At 46.6% G+C, this 12,906-nt stretch overlaps 1 protein-coding gene across 1 annotated transcript in view; it reads right to left on the reverse strand.

Moving 5' to 3' along the window:
* The window catches only part of appbp2 (amyloid beta precursor protein binding protein 2), a 237,519-nt gene that overhangs the window by 100,914 nt on the left and 123,699 nt on the right, over positions 1 to 12,906 (reverse strand). Inside the window, 1 exon segment of the mRNA XM_088380624.1 lies at positions 192 to 382. Coding sequence (XP_088236750.1) covers positions 192 to 382 — 191 coding nt within the window.

The following is a 12,906-nucleotide window of genomic DNA, read 5'->3' on the forward strand; positions in this document are numbered from 1 at the left end:
ATATAATAATAATAATAATAATAATAATAATAATAATAATATGCCAGCAACATGTAAGAATTTGTCACCACCTTACAATAATAGTTATCTAATTATTGTACAGGGTAATAGATTGAAGGCTTTGTTCAAATTCACAGATCAATCAGAGCATCACTAGTTAATAGTATTTGTGTAAAAGAAAAATATCTAACCTTGAACTTTCTCATGGACTGATAGAGCCGTCCTAGGTTGCCATAATGTTTGGCTGTTTGGACGTTGAATTCTCCAAAAGCCTTCTTTGCAAGCTCCAATGAGGACAAGTGCAGATCATGCGCCTCCTGCAGTAGGCGCTCTTCTGTTTCTTTATTGTGGCAATCAATTGCGATTTCCTCCAAGATCAGGGCTAATGCAAAGAAATAACATTGGAAACAAACTCCTCTGAAAAAATAGCAGGCAGGTAAACATCATTTCATAGAGACATGGTTAAAATTTGATATCACTTTGAAATATGATGACTTATGTCTAGCTTTTAAATGTATTTGGTTTTTTAACTAAAAAAAGTGTGGCATGCAGAAATATTCTGCCCTTTCTACTTTAATACTTTATTGAAACCAATAGCTTTTAGAAATGATCTCTTTTGTAAATTGAGTCCCCTGTGTGTATCTTTTCACAGTATAAATGCAGCCGTTCTGTTATAACCTCAATTTGTTAGAAAACACGTGAACAAACAGCACCATAAAACCAAAACACACCAGATAGCTAAGTGCGGAATAAAAATTGTGGAAAAGTTTAAAGATGTACAGTGATAATGAAACTATACTGTATGCAACTTTACAAAACAAATATGTCCCAACATAAAAAACAATCAGCACAGAATAACCACATATTGAACAGTTATGGGCATAAAATAGACAAGTGAATTAAAAAAAAAAGGAAGTCTTTGTCAGTGAGCTGTTGAGAGAAGTAAAAGAAGATGTGAAGCAATTTAGAACAACTGAAAATGAACCGCAAATGTGGTGAGGGACACTGCTAGGAAGGTACTGCGTGTGACATCTAGACAGTAGGGTTGGGAAGATTCACCGATATGCATCGGAAAATGGATGCGACCTGTAAGATGCAGTTGCTTCGGTAAAAACGCGCAAAAATTCGAGATGCATCGTATCTAAATTATTTGCATCGATAAAAATCTATTAATATCAATAATTATAACATTTTAGAAACGGGTCTCTGGGTCTCAGTCACTCCTAGTACTCAAGTCTCTGCTCAAGTCTCGGCTCAGGTCTCGCGCGAATAGGCGGGTCCAAACTGGCCTTCTTCGAATTGTACAAAGGCGGCAAGTCAGCCAGATAGCGGGTTAACATGGAGGAAAACGAGACAGAGATTATACATTCAGTGGTGGGCTTTAAGTCTGCAGTGTGGAAAAATTTTGGGTTCTATAAATGAGATGGAGAGCTGGATAAGACAACGGCCATATGTAAACTCTGCCGTGCAGCTACAAGATACACAGGCAGCACAAGATACACACAGATAATGAGTATTATTATTATTCATTATTATTATTATATCCAAAATGTGCATGGAAATGGAAAAATATGTAATTTAAGTTATATCATTAACCTTACTTTTCTGTTGTAATGCAATGCAATGTCTCCCTTTGTTAGTTTTTTTAAAGTTGTTATAGTGGATGGAATTCTCATGGCCTTCACCTTTTTTATTAGCCCATTTTATGTTTTACCTCCTGTATAAACTTAATGCACTTTTAAAAGCTTAACTTGAAAACATGGCTTTGTGTAGGCCCTAAATTGCTCTACAACATGCACTTAAGAGAAATCTTAATTTTTGTTCAAGGTTATATTTATACCCTAAAATTCCAGAGAGATCTGCAATTAATCACTCTATGTTGTACTTCCTGTGTTTCAAAATAGAAAAGCACAGCCCGCTTTAATGCTTCAAGTGCCAAAACTTGAACTGTGTATTCCATGGTGTATTTTTCTTCTGCATTGCAATGTATCGTATCGCACTGGATCGCATTGTTTTAAAATTAAATCGTACTGTATCACACCGTATCGCAGGAGATGGGAGAATCGTATCGCATCTTATCATTGTCGATTCCATGAATCGTGAATGCATCAAATCGTTGGCAGTGTATAGAGATGTGTATCGTATCGCTTTGATGGTGAAGATTCCCATCCCTACTGGACAGCGGATGAAAGACAAGGAAACTTGGTGGTGGAATGAAGATGTTCAAAAAAGCATAAGGAGAAAGAGCTTGTCAAAAAAGAAGTCGGATAGCACACAAAGAGGAGTGCAAATGAGAGCGAGAAAAGGTCAGAGGATGTGGAGAGAGTAAATCAGGAAGTTCAAGATATTATTGTGGTTACAAAGAGTAGATGTATGTGTGTGCTTGCACACAGGGCGTTGTGATGCGAAGTGCAGTGGTGTTGGAGTAGGAGTGCTCGTAGTTAGTGCATGTTGCATGCTTCTTCCTGCTTGCTACCTTCTGCTTTCAGCTACTGCCGCCGGCGAGCCCCCTGTTTCCGGGGGCGAAAAGAGGAGCCGCGTGCTTAAGCCTCCTCAGCCGGTACATAGCCTCTCCACCGTCAAGACTTCTGCATGCCTCCTCGTGGCCACACATGGTAACTGGGTGCCTCACGGCTCCAGGCCAAATTGCATGGGATCAACCGGGGAGAAACAGTGGGCCATTAGGTGTGATGTACAGGCCCACTGGCACGTGGATGTCCTGGCGCCCGCTAACCACTGTCCCAGCTATGGGTGAAATAGCACCCCTGCTGCCTTGTGGGTATTGTCTGGAATGAAAAGGCTAAGGGAGCAGACCCTGACAGAAAACCCGGCTCGGACTCCGTTAGGTAGACTCATGCTTTAAAAAAGCATTGTTCTGGCAAATCCTGCAGCCAACCTGATGCCAAATGTATCGGTTCACCGTTCCTTTGGATGACAACAGGAAGGCCGAGAGGGGAGCCCTGCTGCCTGGGAAACTCAAGGCTTCCATTAAACTTGCCCAGGCTTCTTGTGCACTGGGGAGGAAACTCCAGCTCCACTAACCAGTGGAGACACAACATGGGAGGTTAGTACCGGCTATAAGCCCTTTCTTATTGGCGTAGAGTATGGGTGCCAGGGGCTACCTCCGACGGTGGGAGAGATGTTCGGTCTCATTGGACAGCTACCGCGCGCCTCAAGCTGGGCAGCCCCCAGCCAATAAGGTGCTTTCCCGCAACAGCCTGCTTGCTTCATTGGGTGCTTGGAGCTCAGGGATGTATTCTAACAAGTGGCCTGTAAATTCACGCACCAAGCAACACAAGGACATTACCGAAGATACCAGCACTACGCCTGGGGTGCTGGAATGTCAGGACTATGACACTTGGGCTCAGCGACAACCTACAAGATATTAGTGATGTCCGTAAAACTGCAGATATAAACAACGAACTCCTGAAGCTCAGAATTTACATCTCGACCCTCCAGGAAACACGACTCCATGGATCTGGCTCACGCAAGGAAAAGGACTATACCTTCTTTTGATGGGGGAAGCCCCCTGAGGAAACCAGGGAATACGAAGTAGGGTTCGCTGTCAGGAACACACTCCTGGGAGCAGTGGTACCACCCACAGGCGGCTCTGAGAGAATCCTGGCTCTCTGCCTCAATAGATCCATGGGACCTGTCCACTTAGTGTGTACGCTCCAACACTTAGCTCCCCCCAGGAAATAAAAGACAGGTTTTATGATGAACTCGAAGCGACTCTTAAAAACATTCCCAGCTGTGAACAGCTCTACCGACTTGGTGACTTTAATGCTAGAGTCGGAGCCGATCGTGACTCCTGGCCATCCTGCTTAGGACACCATGGCATCGGTAAGCTGAACGAAAATGGGCAGCGACTTCTGGAGTTCTGCGCATATCACCATCTCTGCATCACCAACACATACTTCCAGACCAAACTCTTGGAGACATCCACGCTCAGGTCACTGGCACCAGTTAGACCTGATCATAACACGCACTTCTGATCTCAGAGGCATCCTTCAAACACGCAGTCTCCACAGTGCAGTCTGCGACACAGACCACTCCCTTGTGCTCTGTAGAGTCAAGCTACAGGCAAAAAACCTACACAGATCCAAACCAAAGGGAGCCCCCCGCATCGACAGCAGCAAAACAACTGACCCAACCAAAGCTACAGCCTTCCTCTGTGCCTTAGAGGTCTCCCTCCATGACCCACCCCTGTCCAGCTCCGCCCAGCAGTACTGGGATGGCTTGAGGGATGCCATACACAGCACGGCCCTGTCAGTCTTTGGAAAAAAGCAGGGAAAGCCAAACGACTGGTTCGATGCCAATTTAATATTATTGGCACCAATCTTTGAAGAAAAACGTGTCACACTCACAAATTACAAGCACACTCCAAACACCAAAACTCTACAGGCCCCCCAATCTTCTAGGAGGAAACGCCAACAAGCCGCTAGACGTTGTGCCAAACTATTGGCTAAAGCTCTGCAGCAACATTCAAGCAGCTGCTGACACAGGCAACATCAGACTCATGCTCGACGGCTCAAAAAGGCACTTGGACCATCACCCCGCACAATCATCCCGTTGAATTCAGCTTCGGGAGAAACCATCGCTGAACGCTCTAAGCAGCTGGACCACTGGGTGGAACACTACTCAGAGCTCTATGCCAGGGACAACAGTGTCTTTGATGCAGCCCTCAGGCATGTAGGGCACCTACCTGTTATGGAAGAGCTCGACGTGGAACCAACGACTGAGGAGCTAAGCAAAGCAATTAACAGCCTGCCCAGCGGAAAAGCTCCAGGCACCGATGGGATAACAGCTGAAGTCCTCAAGTGTGGGAAGCCTGCTCTTCTGCATAGACTGCACAAGCTCGTGTGCCTGTGCTAGAAAGAAGGCTCTGTCCCACAGGACATGAGAAATGCTAACATTGTCACCTTGTACAAAAACAAGGGAGACAGGAATGACTGTAACAACTACCGTGGCATCTCCCTACTCAGCATTACCGGTAGGCTCTTTGCTCGAGTTGTACTAAATAGACTCCAAGTCCTCGCAGAGAAGCTCTACCCAGAGTCACAGGCAGGGTTCAGAGCAAGAAGATCAACTCTGGATATGATCTTCACCTCTCCACAAGAGAGAAGGCTAAACTCTTTCCATCTCCGTTGCCTGAGACGCATACTGGGCATCACCTGGCGGGACAGGATCACAGACAGTGCAGTCCTGGAGAGTGCACAGCTCCCCACTATGCTCTCCCTGCTGAAGCAGCGGCGTCTCCGTTGGCTGGGCCATGTCTGTCGAATGGAAGACGGTCATATGCCAAAGGACATCTTATATGCTGAATACAATCAGGCGAAAGGCAAGTAGGCCGCCCACTGCTCTGCAACAAGGATGTCTGCAAACAAGACCTGAAATCCTTCAACATCAACCCAGCCACCTGGGAAGACGTCGCCCAGGATCGCCACAAATGGCAACAGGCTCTCCGAAACGGGCTGCAGACCCACAAAATCACCCTGGCTCAACATCGAGAAATGAAAAGGAAGTTGAGGAAGCAGCAAGCCACCATGCCCCCACCTTCAATGGATCCGGCCCACACCTGTAACATCTGCGGCCGTGTCTGTCTCTCACGGATTGGACTCACCAGCCACAGCAGACGCTGTGCAAAGAACACCTAACCTCCAGACACAACAAATCTATGGTCTTTCGAGACTGTGATGCCGATGATGACAAAGAGTAGAGGTGGTGAAAGTCGATGAGTTTAATAAATTGGGGTCAACTTTGCAAGGTAATGGCGTTGTGTGGCAGAGGTGAAGAAGACAGTGCAGGCAGGGTGGAGTGGATGGAGAAATGTGGCAGTAATTATTTGTGGCTGAAGAATACCTGCAAGAGTGAAGGGGAAATTCTATAAGGAAGTAGTGCGAGCAGCTATGTTGTATGGCTTAAAGACGGTGGCACTAAAAAAAGACAGGAGGCAGACCTGGAGGTGGCAGAGATAAAGATGTTGCAATTCTCTTTGGAAGTGACGAGGATGGACAGGATTGACTATATCAGAGAGACAGCTCAGGTGCAAATGTTTGGAGAAAAAGTCAGAGAGGTGAGATGGTTTGGACATGTCCTGAGGTGGGACCCCGGGTACATAGGGAGAAGGATGATGAGGATGGAGGCAGCAGGTAGGAGGAGGCGAGAGGCCAAAGAGGAAGTCTATGGACGTGGTCAAGGAAGACATGTCGATGGTTGGTGTGACAGGGATACAGAGGATAGAGTTAGATGGAAACAATTGATCTGCCGGGGTGACCCCTAATGGGAGAAGCCGAAAGAAGGGTGCTCCCATTATGTTATGTATAAGGTAAAGCTAACTCAGGTTGAACGACCTTTTCAGTCTTATGAAACTGGAAATTATACACAAGCAGCAAGACAGAAAAAAGATTAGGTTGCCTCACTTTAAATGAATAAAGTGGAATTCTGTAATGAATCACTTGTTGCTGGGCTTCTGTGTATACATGAATCTGCTTTGCAGTATGTGCCGTGGGACATAAAGGCCACGGGCCACTTTGGACCAGGCCGCAGTAAGCTGCACAAATGAAAGAAAAACAAAGTGACAATACTTCTGGTTTATCCATTGGCCGAGACTGAAAAATATTTTAATTTCAAACTTTACTTTTAAAATTAAAATGAACATGTCAAGCTGTTCAGGCAACCTGAACGCGAGTATTAAATCTCAAGTGAGCAAAGTGAGTAAAATAAAAACACACTCACACACACTCTCTCAGACACACACTGTCTTAGCTGTCCATCGTGTTCGATGAGGACGCTTGCGCCAAGGGGGAGAGAGGGGCGGGAAGGGTCAGCGACAATGTCGCTGATGCCACTTCTTGTGGGCGTTGAGTCCGATCCTCGAGCCGCATAACCGCTCACAGATGGAGCAGCGAAACCCGGATGCCATTGGGGTACCAGCCGCCCACTGGTGTCATTGAATGCGCCTCTTGGATTGTCTGTTTTGGTTGGTTTGGTGTATTTTTGAAACGGCAGTGGCACAAGTGATCTGTCAGGTTGATGTGTTGAGTGCCAGAGTTTTAAGCTGTGTGGTGTTGATGTTGGATCGCTTTAGTAGATCCCTGGTGTAGTATTTAAAGCGCCGCTGCTGCCCCCCTGCAGAGCGCTTTGCACCTCTCAGTTGGCCGTAGAGGACTTGGCGGGGCAGACGATGGTGAGGCATGCGAGTGGTCTGTCCAATCCACCAAAGATGCTTCTTAGCCACAGCCGCTTCCAAGCAGATGGAGTTGGTGTTTTTGAGGATGTCTGTATGAGGGACTCGATCTTCCCAGGACAGGCCAAGGATCTTCTGTAGGCAGCGAATGTGGAAGGCCTCCAGGTTGGTGATGTGCTGACGGTATGGGGTCCATGACTCTACCACATAGAGGAGAGTGAAGAGACATACTGCGTTGTACACGGCAATCTTGGTGCTGACCTTCAAGTTAGTTTTCTAAAACTCTGCTGTGAGCACTCTGGCTTGCATCCCAACATGCAGCTGCTGGAGGATACATAGAAACTTGGGTGGTACGCCGAGTTTGGAGTGTGTTTCCAGAGCAACTCACAGTTGATGGTGTCAAAGGCTTTGCTGAGGTCGATGAAGGCTATGGAGAGGTCCTTGTGATGTTTTCTGCTCTTCTCCATTAGCTGTCTTAAGACAAAGATCATGTCTGTGGTGGATCTAGTTTTTCGGAAGCCACACTGAGTTTCCGGGAGCACAGCTTCCGAGATGTGCTCTACCAGCCTGCTGAGCATGATCTTCGCCAAAACCTTTCCTGCGATGGAAAAAAAATCCTCGGCCACAGTCTGCTCTGTCCCCTTTCTGCTTGTAAATGACGACAAAGTTGGCATCCTTACAATCCTATGGGAGGGTCCCGTGTTCCCAGATGTTTTGGATGAGGAGGTGCAGGCAGCGTGTGAGAAAATACCCTCCGTGTTTGAAAACCTCTGCTGGGATGCCATCAGGTCCAGCACTTTTGTTATTCTTTAAGCCCGCAATGGTTTGCCAGGTTTCAGAATAAGGGTGTCGAGCACTGTCCCCTCTTAGCTGCGCAGCTACGCAATCGCGCACTGCTCGCGCAGTCTCTGCACACAAGAAACTCTATGCTGCACACAAAATAAAATTCAGCATGAACTGATTTATTAATATCTTATGTTAGACGTAATCTAATCTAATTAAGTGGACAAATGATTTTCTTTCTGTGCCTTTTTGTAATGTAAATCACTGATTGACAGGTGTCCAGCCAATGATATGATATGGTTCACTTACGCTACATAGCCATCATAATATTGACCGTGCTTGAAAATGTCTCCTGCCTATTCGCGCCATGTAGGTTAGCAAGTGATGCAAATGCTTAGTGAGTTAACCCCTCATCATGGCGGAACGAACGAGCAGCGACACACCCACTCACCAAGCCAAAGTAAATACCGTATTTGCCGGTGTATAAGTCGACTCGGTGTATAAGTCGACCCCCTAAAATTCGACGGAAATTTACGATTTTATGATATATCCTTTGTATAAGTCGAGCTCAATTGTTGCATTATATTAAACTCCAAAATTCAATCAGAAATATGCGAAATTTATTGACGAAATGTGTTCAAATTCTGGGAGGCCGTGCGCATGCGCAGTGGCCGGAAATAGCTCCTGCCGAGCGGATCGGCTGTTTATAAGCACCGCGGAGGAGATCGCGGAGCCTCATTCGACTTCCAGCGGCCGGCGAGCTCGCGCACGCCGCCCGGCACATCCGGGAGGCCGTGCGCACGCGCCAAGTGGCCGAAAATAGCTCCCGCCGAGCGGATCGGCACTTTATAAGCACCGCAGATGAAATCGCGGAGCCTCATTCGACTTCCAGCGGGCCGCGCACTCGCGCACGCCGCCCGCTTCAAATTTTCTAAGTGCCAACGGCTCTTGCGCCATAAAGAGTCCGCCTCGGCTGGTTCCCCATGTCGGCCAGAACAAGTGAAAATTCGTCCTCTTCCCCTGGAAGTCTGGCCAAGTTTGGCGAATATTTTCTAAGTGCCAACGACTCAACCGCCGTAAAGTGTCCGCCTCGGCTGGTTCCCCATGTCGGCCACCAAAAGTGAAAATTCGGTCTCTTCCCCTGGAAGTCTGGCCAAGTTTGGCAAATATTTTCAAAGTGCCAACGACTCAACCGCCGTAAAGTGTCCGCCTCGGCTGGTTCCTCCGGTCGGCCAGAACAAGTGAAAATTCGGCCTCTTCCCCTAGAAGTCTGGCCAAGTTTGGCGAATATTTTCTAAGTGCCAACGACATTCATTTAGACATGGCGATTGAATGTTTACGTACCGGTAGTTATTGTCGTTGCTTGACGCGTGATGACTCGCACATTCGCTCAATACCCAGTACTTCCCCCTAGCAGTCATCGTCGCTGTCTGGCTTTCGATGTCCATTATTGAGGTGAGAATATTTGAAATTGTTGCTGAGGATGCGTGTTAATACGACGAACGCTTTATAATGATTCAGTTTCTCGCTGTTTGATGAGCCTGACGGACGCACACCCACGCACAATGAGATGCATGAGAAACGGCCTTGGTTACCATCACATTTGAAGCGATGAATACGAAGTTAAATTTTATGACTCGGTGTATAAGTCGAGGTCGATTTTTTTCGATCGATTTTGGATCAAAAAAGGTCGACCAATACACCGGCAAATACGGTAAGAGATGCGGCGGTTCTTTTAAGATGGAATGACTGTTGGAGTGTGTCCAAATAAAACAACAAAGGGTGGAACTGGGTGTGATTTTCTCTTTTTCAAGTGAAAAAGGTCTACTGTGCAAAACATGCAGTAAAGCCAAAGTGGCAGGCGAGTTTACAGAGGGAAAAATATGGACTCAATGGAAGTTTGGCTACCTCAAGCATCACATTCAGCAGAAAGTGGCCTCGTGGTAGAGTGTCCGCCCTGAAACTGGAAGGTTGTGGGTTCAAACCCCGGCCGGGTCATACCAAAGACTATGAAAATGGGACCCATTGCCTCCCTGCTTGGCACTCAGCATTAAGGGTTGGAGTTGGGGGGTTAGATCACCAAATGATTCGCGAGCGCGGCACCGCTGCTGCTCACTGCTCCCCTCTCCCCTAGGGGATGGATCAAAATCACACGGGGATGAGTTAAATGCAGAGGACAAATTTCACCACACCCAGATGTGTGTGTGACGATCATTGGGACTTTAACTTTTAAATGTCATTTGAAAGCTGTTAGAATTGTTCAAAGACTCAAGGTGAGACAGTGTAACAGGTGAGGTAACCGTGTCACAAAAAGGTTGGGGAACGCTGCTCCAGTGTGGCTTATTCATTATTTATTTTGAACTATTTTAATTAAAATCTCATATCAGCAGTCTTCACACATAAAAAAAACTCAATAAAGCACATGGAATCAAAAACTTGTTTTCGATCGTGCGTACCACTCCGTTTGAAGACATGCTCCTAAGTCTCGTTAACCGAATCAAACCTTTTAACTCCTGAGTTGCTCTTCCTTTACTGATGACCTCCTACTTCGACCGAAAATCCATCATTGAAAATTGTTTTGATATGTAATCCTCCATTGTAAAATGAAATGTAAAAACGGGGAAAAAAAAAAACGAATGTAAAATGAAACAAATGGACAACTGCTCCTCAGTTTTTTCACTGTAAATTTGAACTGGAGATCTCTTATTCTACAGGTAGGCGCATGAAGGATCCCGGGATCACTAGCACCCCCTGCTATAAGGCTGGAGAACCTTTAGCCTCCGTAAGGTCTCTTTTCAAAGCCGTTTTGTTCATCTAAAGAAACACGACGTTACAGACAGATGCATACCGAACCTGCACCTGGGGACAGGCACAGGCGGAGCACAATAGGCCGGACCACCGGCAGCCCCCTGCAACTCCTGCCAGACGAACGTTGTCATGGGCTCCCTCATGCCACTGGAGATTTTACCTGGTAGGAGTGAAGACGGTGGAACTGTGGACTGCCCACCCACACCCTCACCTTAATCCCCACCCATGCGCAAACTTCTTGCCCCCTACTTCACCCACAATCCCTATGCTGACGTGGAATGGCGGTGGGCACAAGCTAAGGATATGGCTGGGAGTGCCATTGAGTGATGGTCGTTGAGACTGCGGGATGGAGGAGCCCATCTCCTCGGCAGGTTCCGTTGCGACTGTGCAGCACCACATTGCTCACCCCTGGTATCCGCTCCCGTGTCATGAGTACGAGTATGAGTACAAAGCTGTGGTATCGACCCGATACCAGATACCAGTATCGGTTCATCCTTACTCCTAACAAAAAGCTTAACTGTGCAGCACTGTACATTCCCATCACCAAAGGCAACTTTCAGCAGCTCCTTGCTAAAAACCTTGGCAAGATCCCAGTGGGATCAGTTGAATGGCCAGCTCTGCGCCAGACCATTTATAGTGCCTCAGAGGCACTTGGCCAGTCAAGGAAATAACACCAGGACTGGTTTGACTGCAACTCAACTGAGATACAGGCACTTCTAAAAACGAAGCATGAGGCCCACAAAGCTCTCCAGTCCTGCCCCACATCTCTCACCCTGAAAGCCACCTTTATTACAGGACAAAAAAAAGCAACCCAGCGAGCCCTCCAAATAATGGAGGATACCTGGTGGGTGCAGAAGGCAGATGAGATCCGAAACCAGGCAGATTCTAACGACACTCAGGGCTTCTACGATGCCATCAAAGCACGGGCCCCAGGAAGCGGGTGATTGCTTCAATCCGGTCGGCTGACGGCTCCTCACTCCTTAAGGGCCGCCATGAGATCATTGCCCACAAACACACAAGCTCCCTGTGGACCACTGTGTGCAACACCAGATTAAATAATAAATAAATAAATAAATAAATAAATAAATAAATAAATAAATAAATAAATAAATAAATACGTATGTACAGGCCTCAAGTAGTACGTGTTGGCGACAATATCTCAAGCAGCATCACGCTGAGCACGGGGGCCACCCAAGGCTACGTGCTCAGTCCGCTGCTCTTCACCCTGCAGATGCATGACTGCACTGCAACCTACAGCAACAACCGCGTAGTGAAATTTGCTGACGCCACGACTCTGGTGGGTCTCATCACCAAGGGCAACAAGACTCAGTACAGGTCGGAGGTCGACCTTCTGACCACATGGTGTTGGGACAACAACCTCCAGCTGAACATCAGCAAGACCAAGGAGATTGTTGTTGACTTCCGGAAGAGTCACACCCAACACCTGCCACTGACCATCGACGGTGCTGTGGTAGAGAGAGTGAGCAGAACCGGATTCCTTGGGGTGCACATCAGTGAAGACCTCTCCTGGACCACCAACAGTGCATCACTGGCAAAGAAAGCTCAGCGCCGCCTGTACTTCCAGCGGAAACTCAGGCGAGCAAGTGCTCCACCAGCCACCATGACCACATTCTACTGTGGCACCTGAACTCTCTCCCCCCTCCACCCTCGGCTGCATAACGTCCTGGCCTTTTGGGGCACGTTGGCTGCCGGGCACTACTCCTCCTGTACTTTTGCGCTATACTGACTGTCTGCTGTATGCACAATTGCTCCATTTCGACCATGTAGCTCTTATTAATTAATTAATTAATCAATTTATTTATTTATTTATTTATTTATTTATTTATTATTTATTCACTGCTCTTATTTATTCATTGTATATGCCTTCTTGTTTTTACTTTTTGTATTGTTTACTTGAATGTTTTGTTTGTCCGTATATATATATATATTTATATATATATGTATAATATGTAATATGTCTTGTCACCGTAGGATAGTAAGAAACGGAATTTCGATCTCTTTGTGTGTCTTGAGATGTGAAGAAATTGACAATAAAGCAGACTTTGACTTTTGTTTCAGAAATCAGCCTACTAGATTGAAACGTGAGTTTATGAATGTTAGATTAT

This window comes from Syngnathus floridae, chromosome 7, assembly GCF_059516105.1.
Source record: "Syngnathus floridae isolate MCC-2025c chromosome 7, RoL_Sflo_1.0, whole genome shotgun sequence".
In the NCBI taxonomy this organism is placed as follows: domain Eukaryota; kingdom Metazoa; phylum Chordata; class Actinopteri; order Syngnathiformes; family Syngnathidae; genus Syngnathus; species Syngnathus floridae.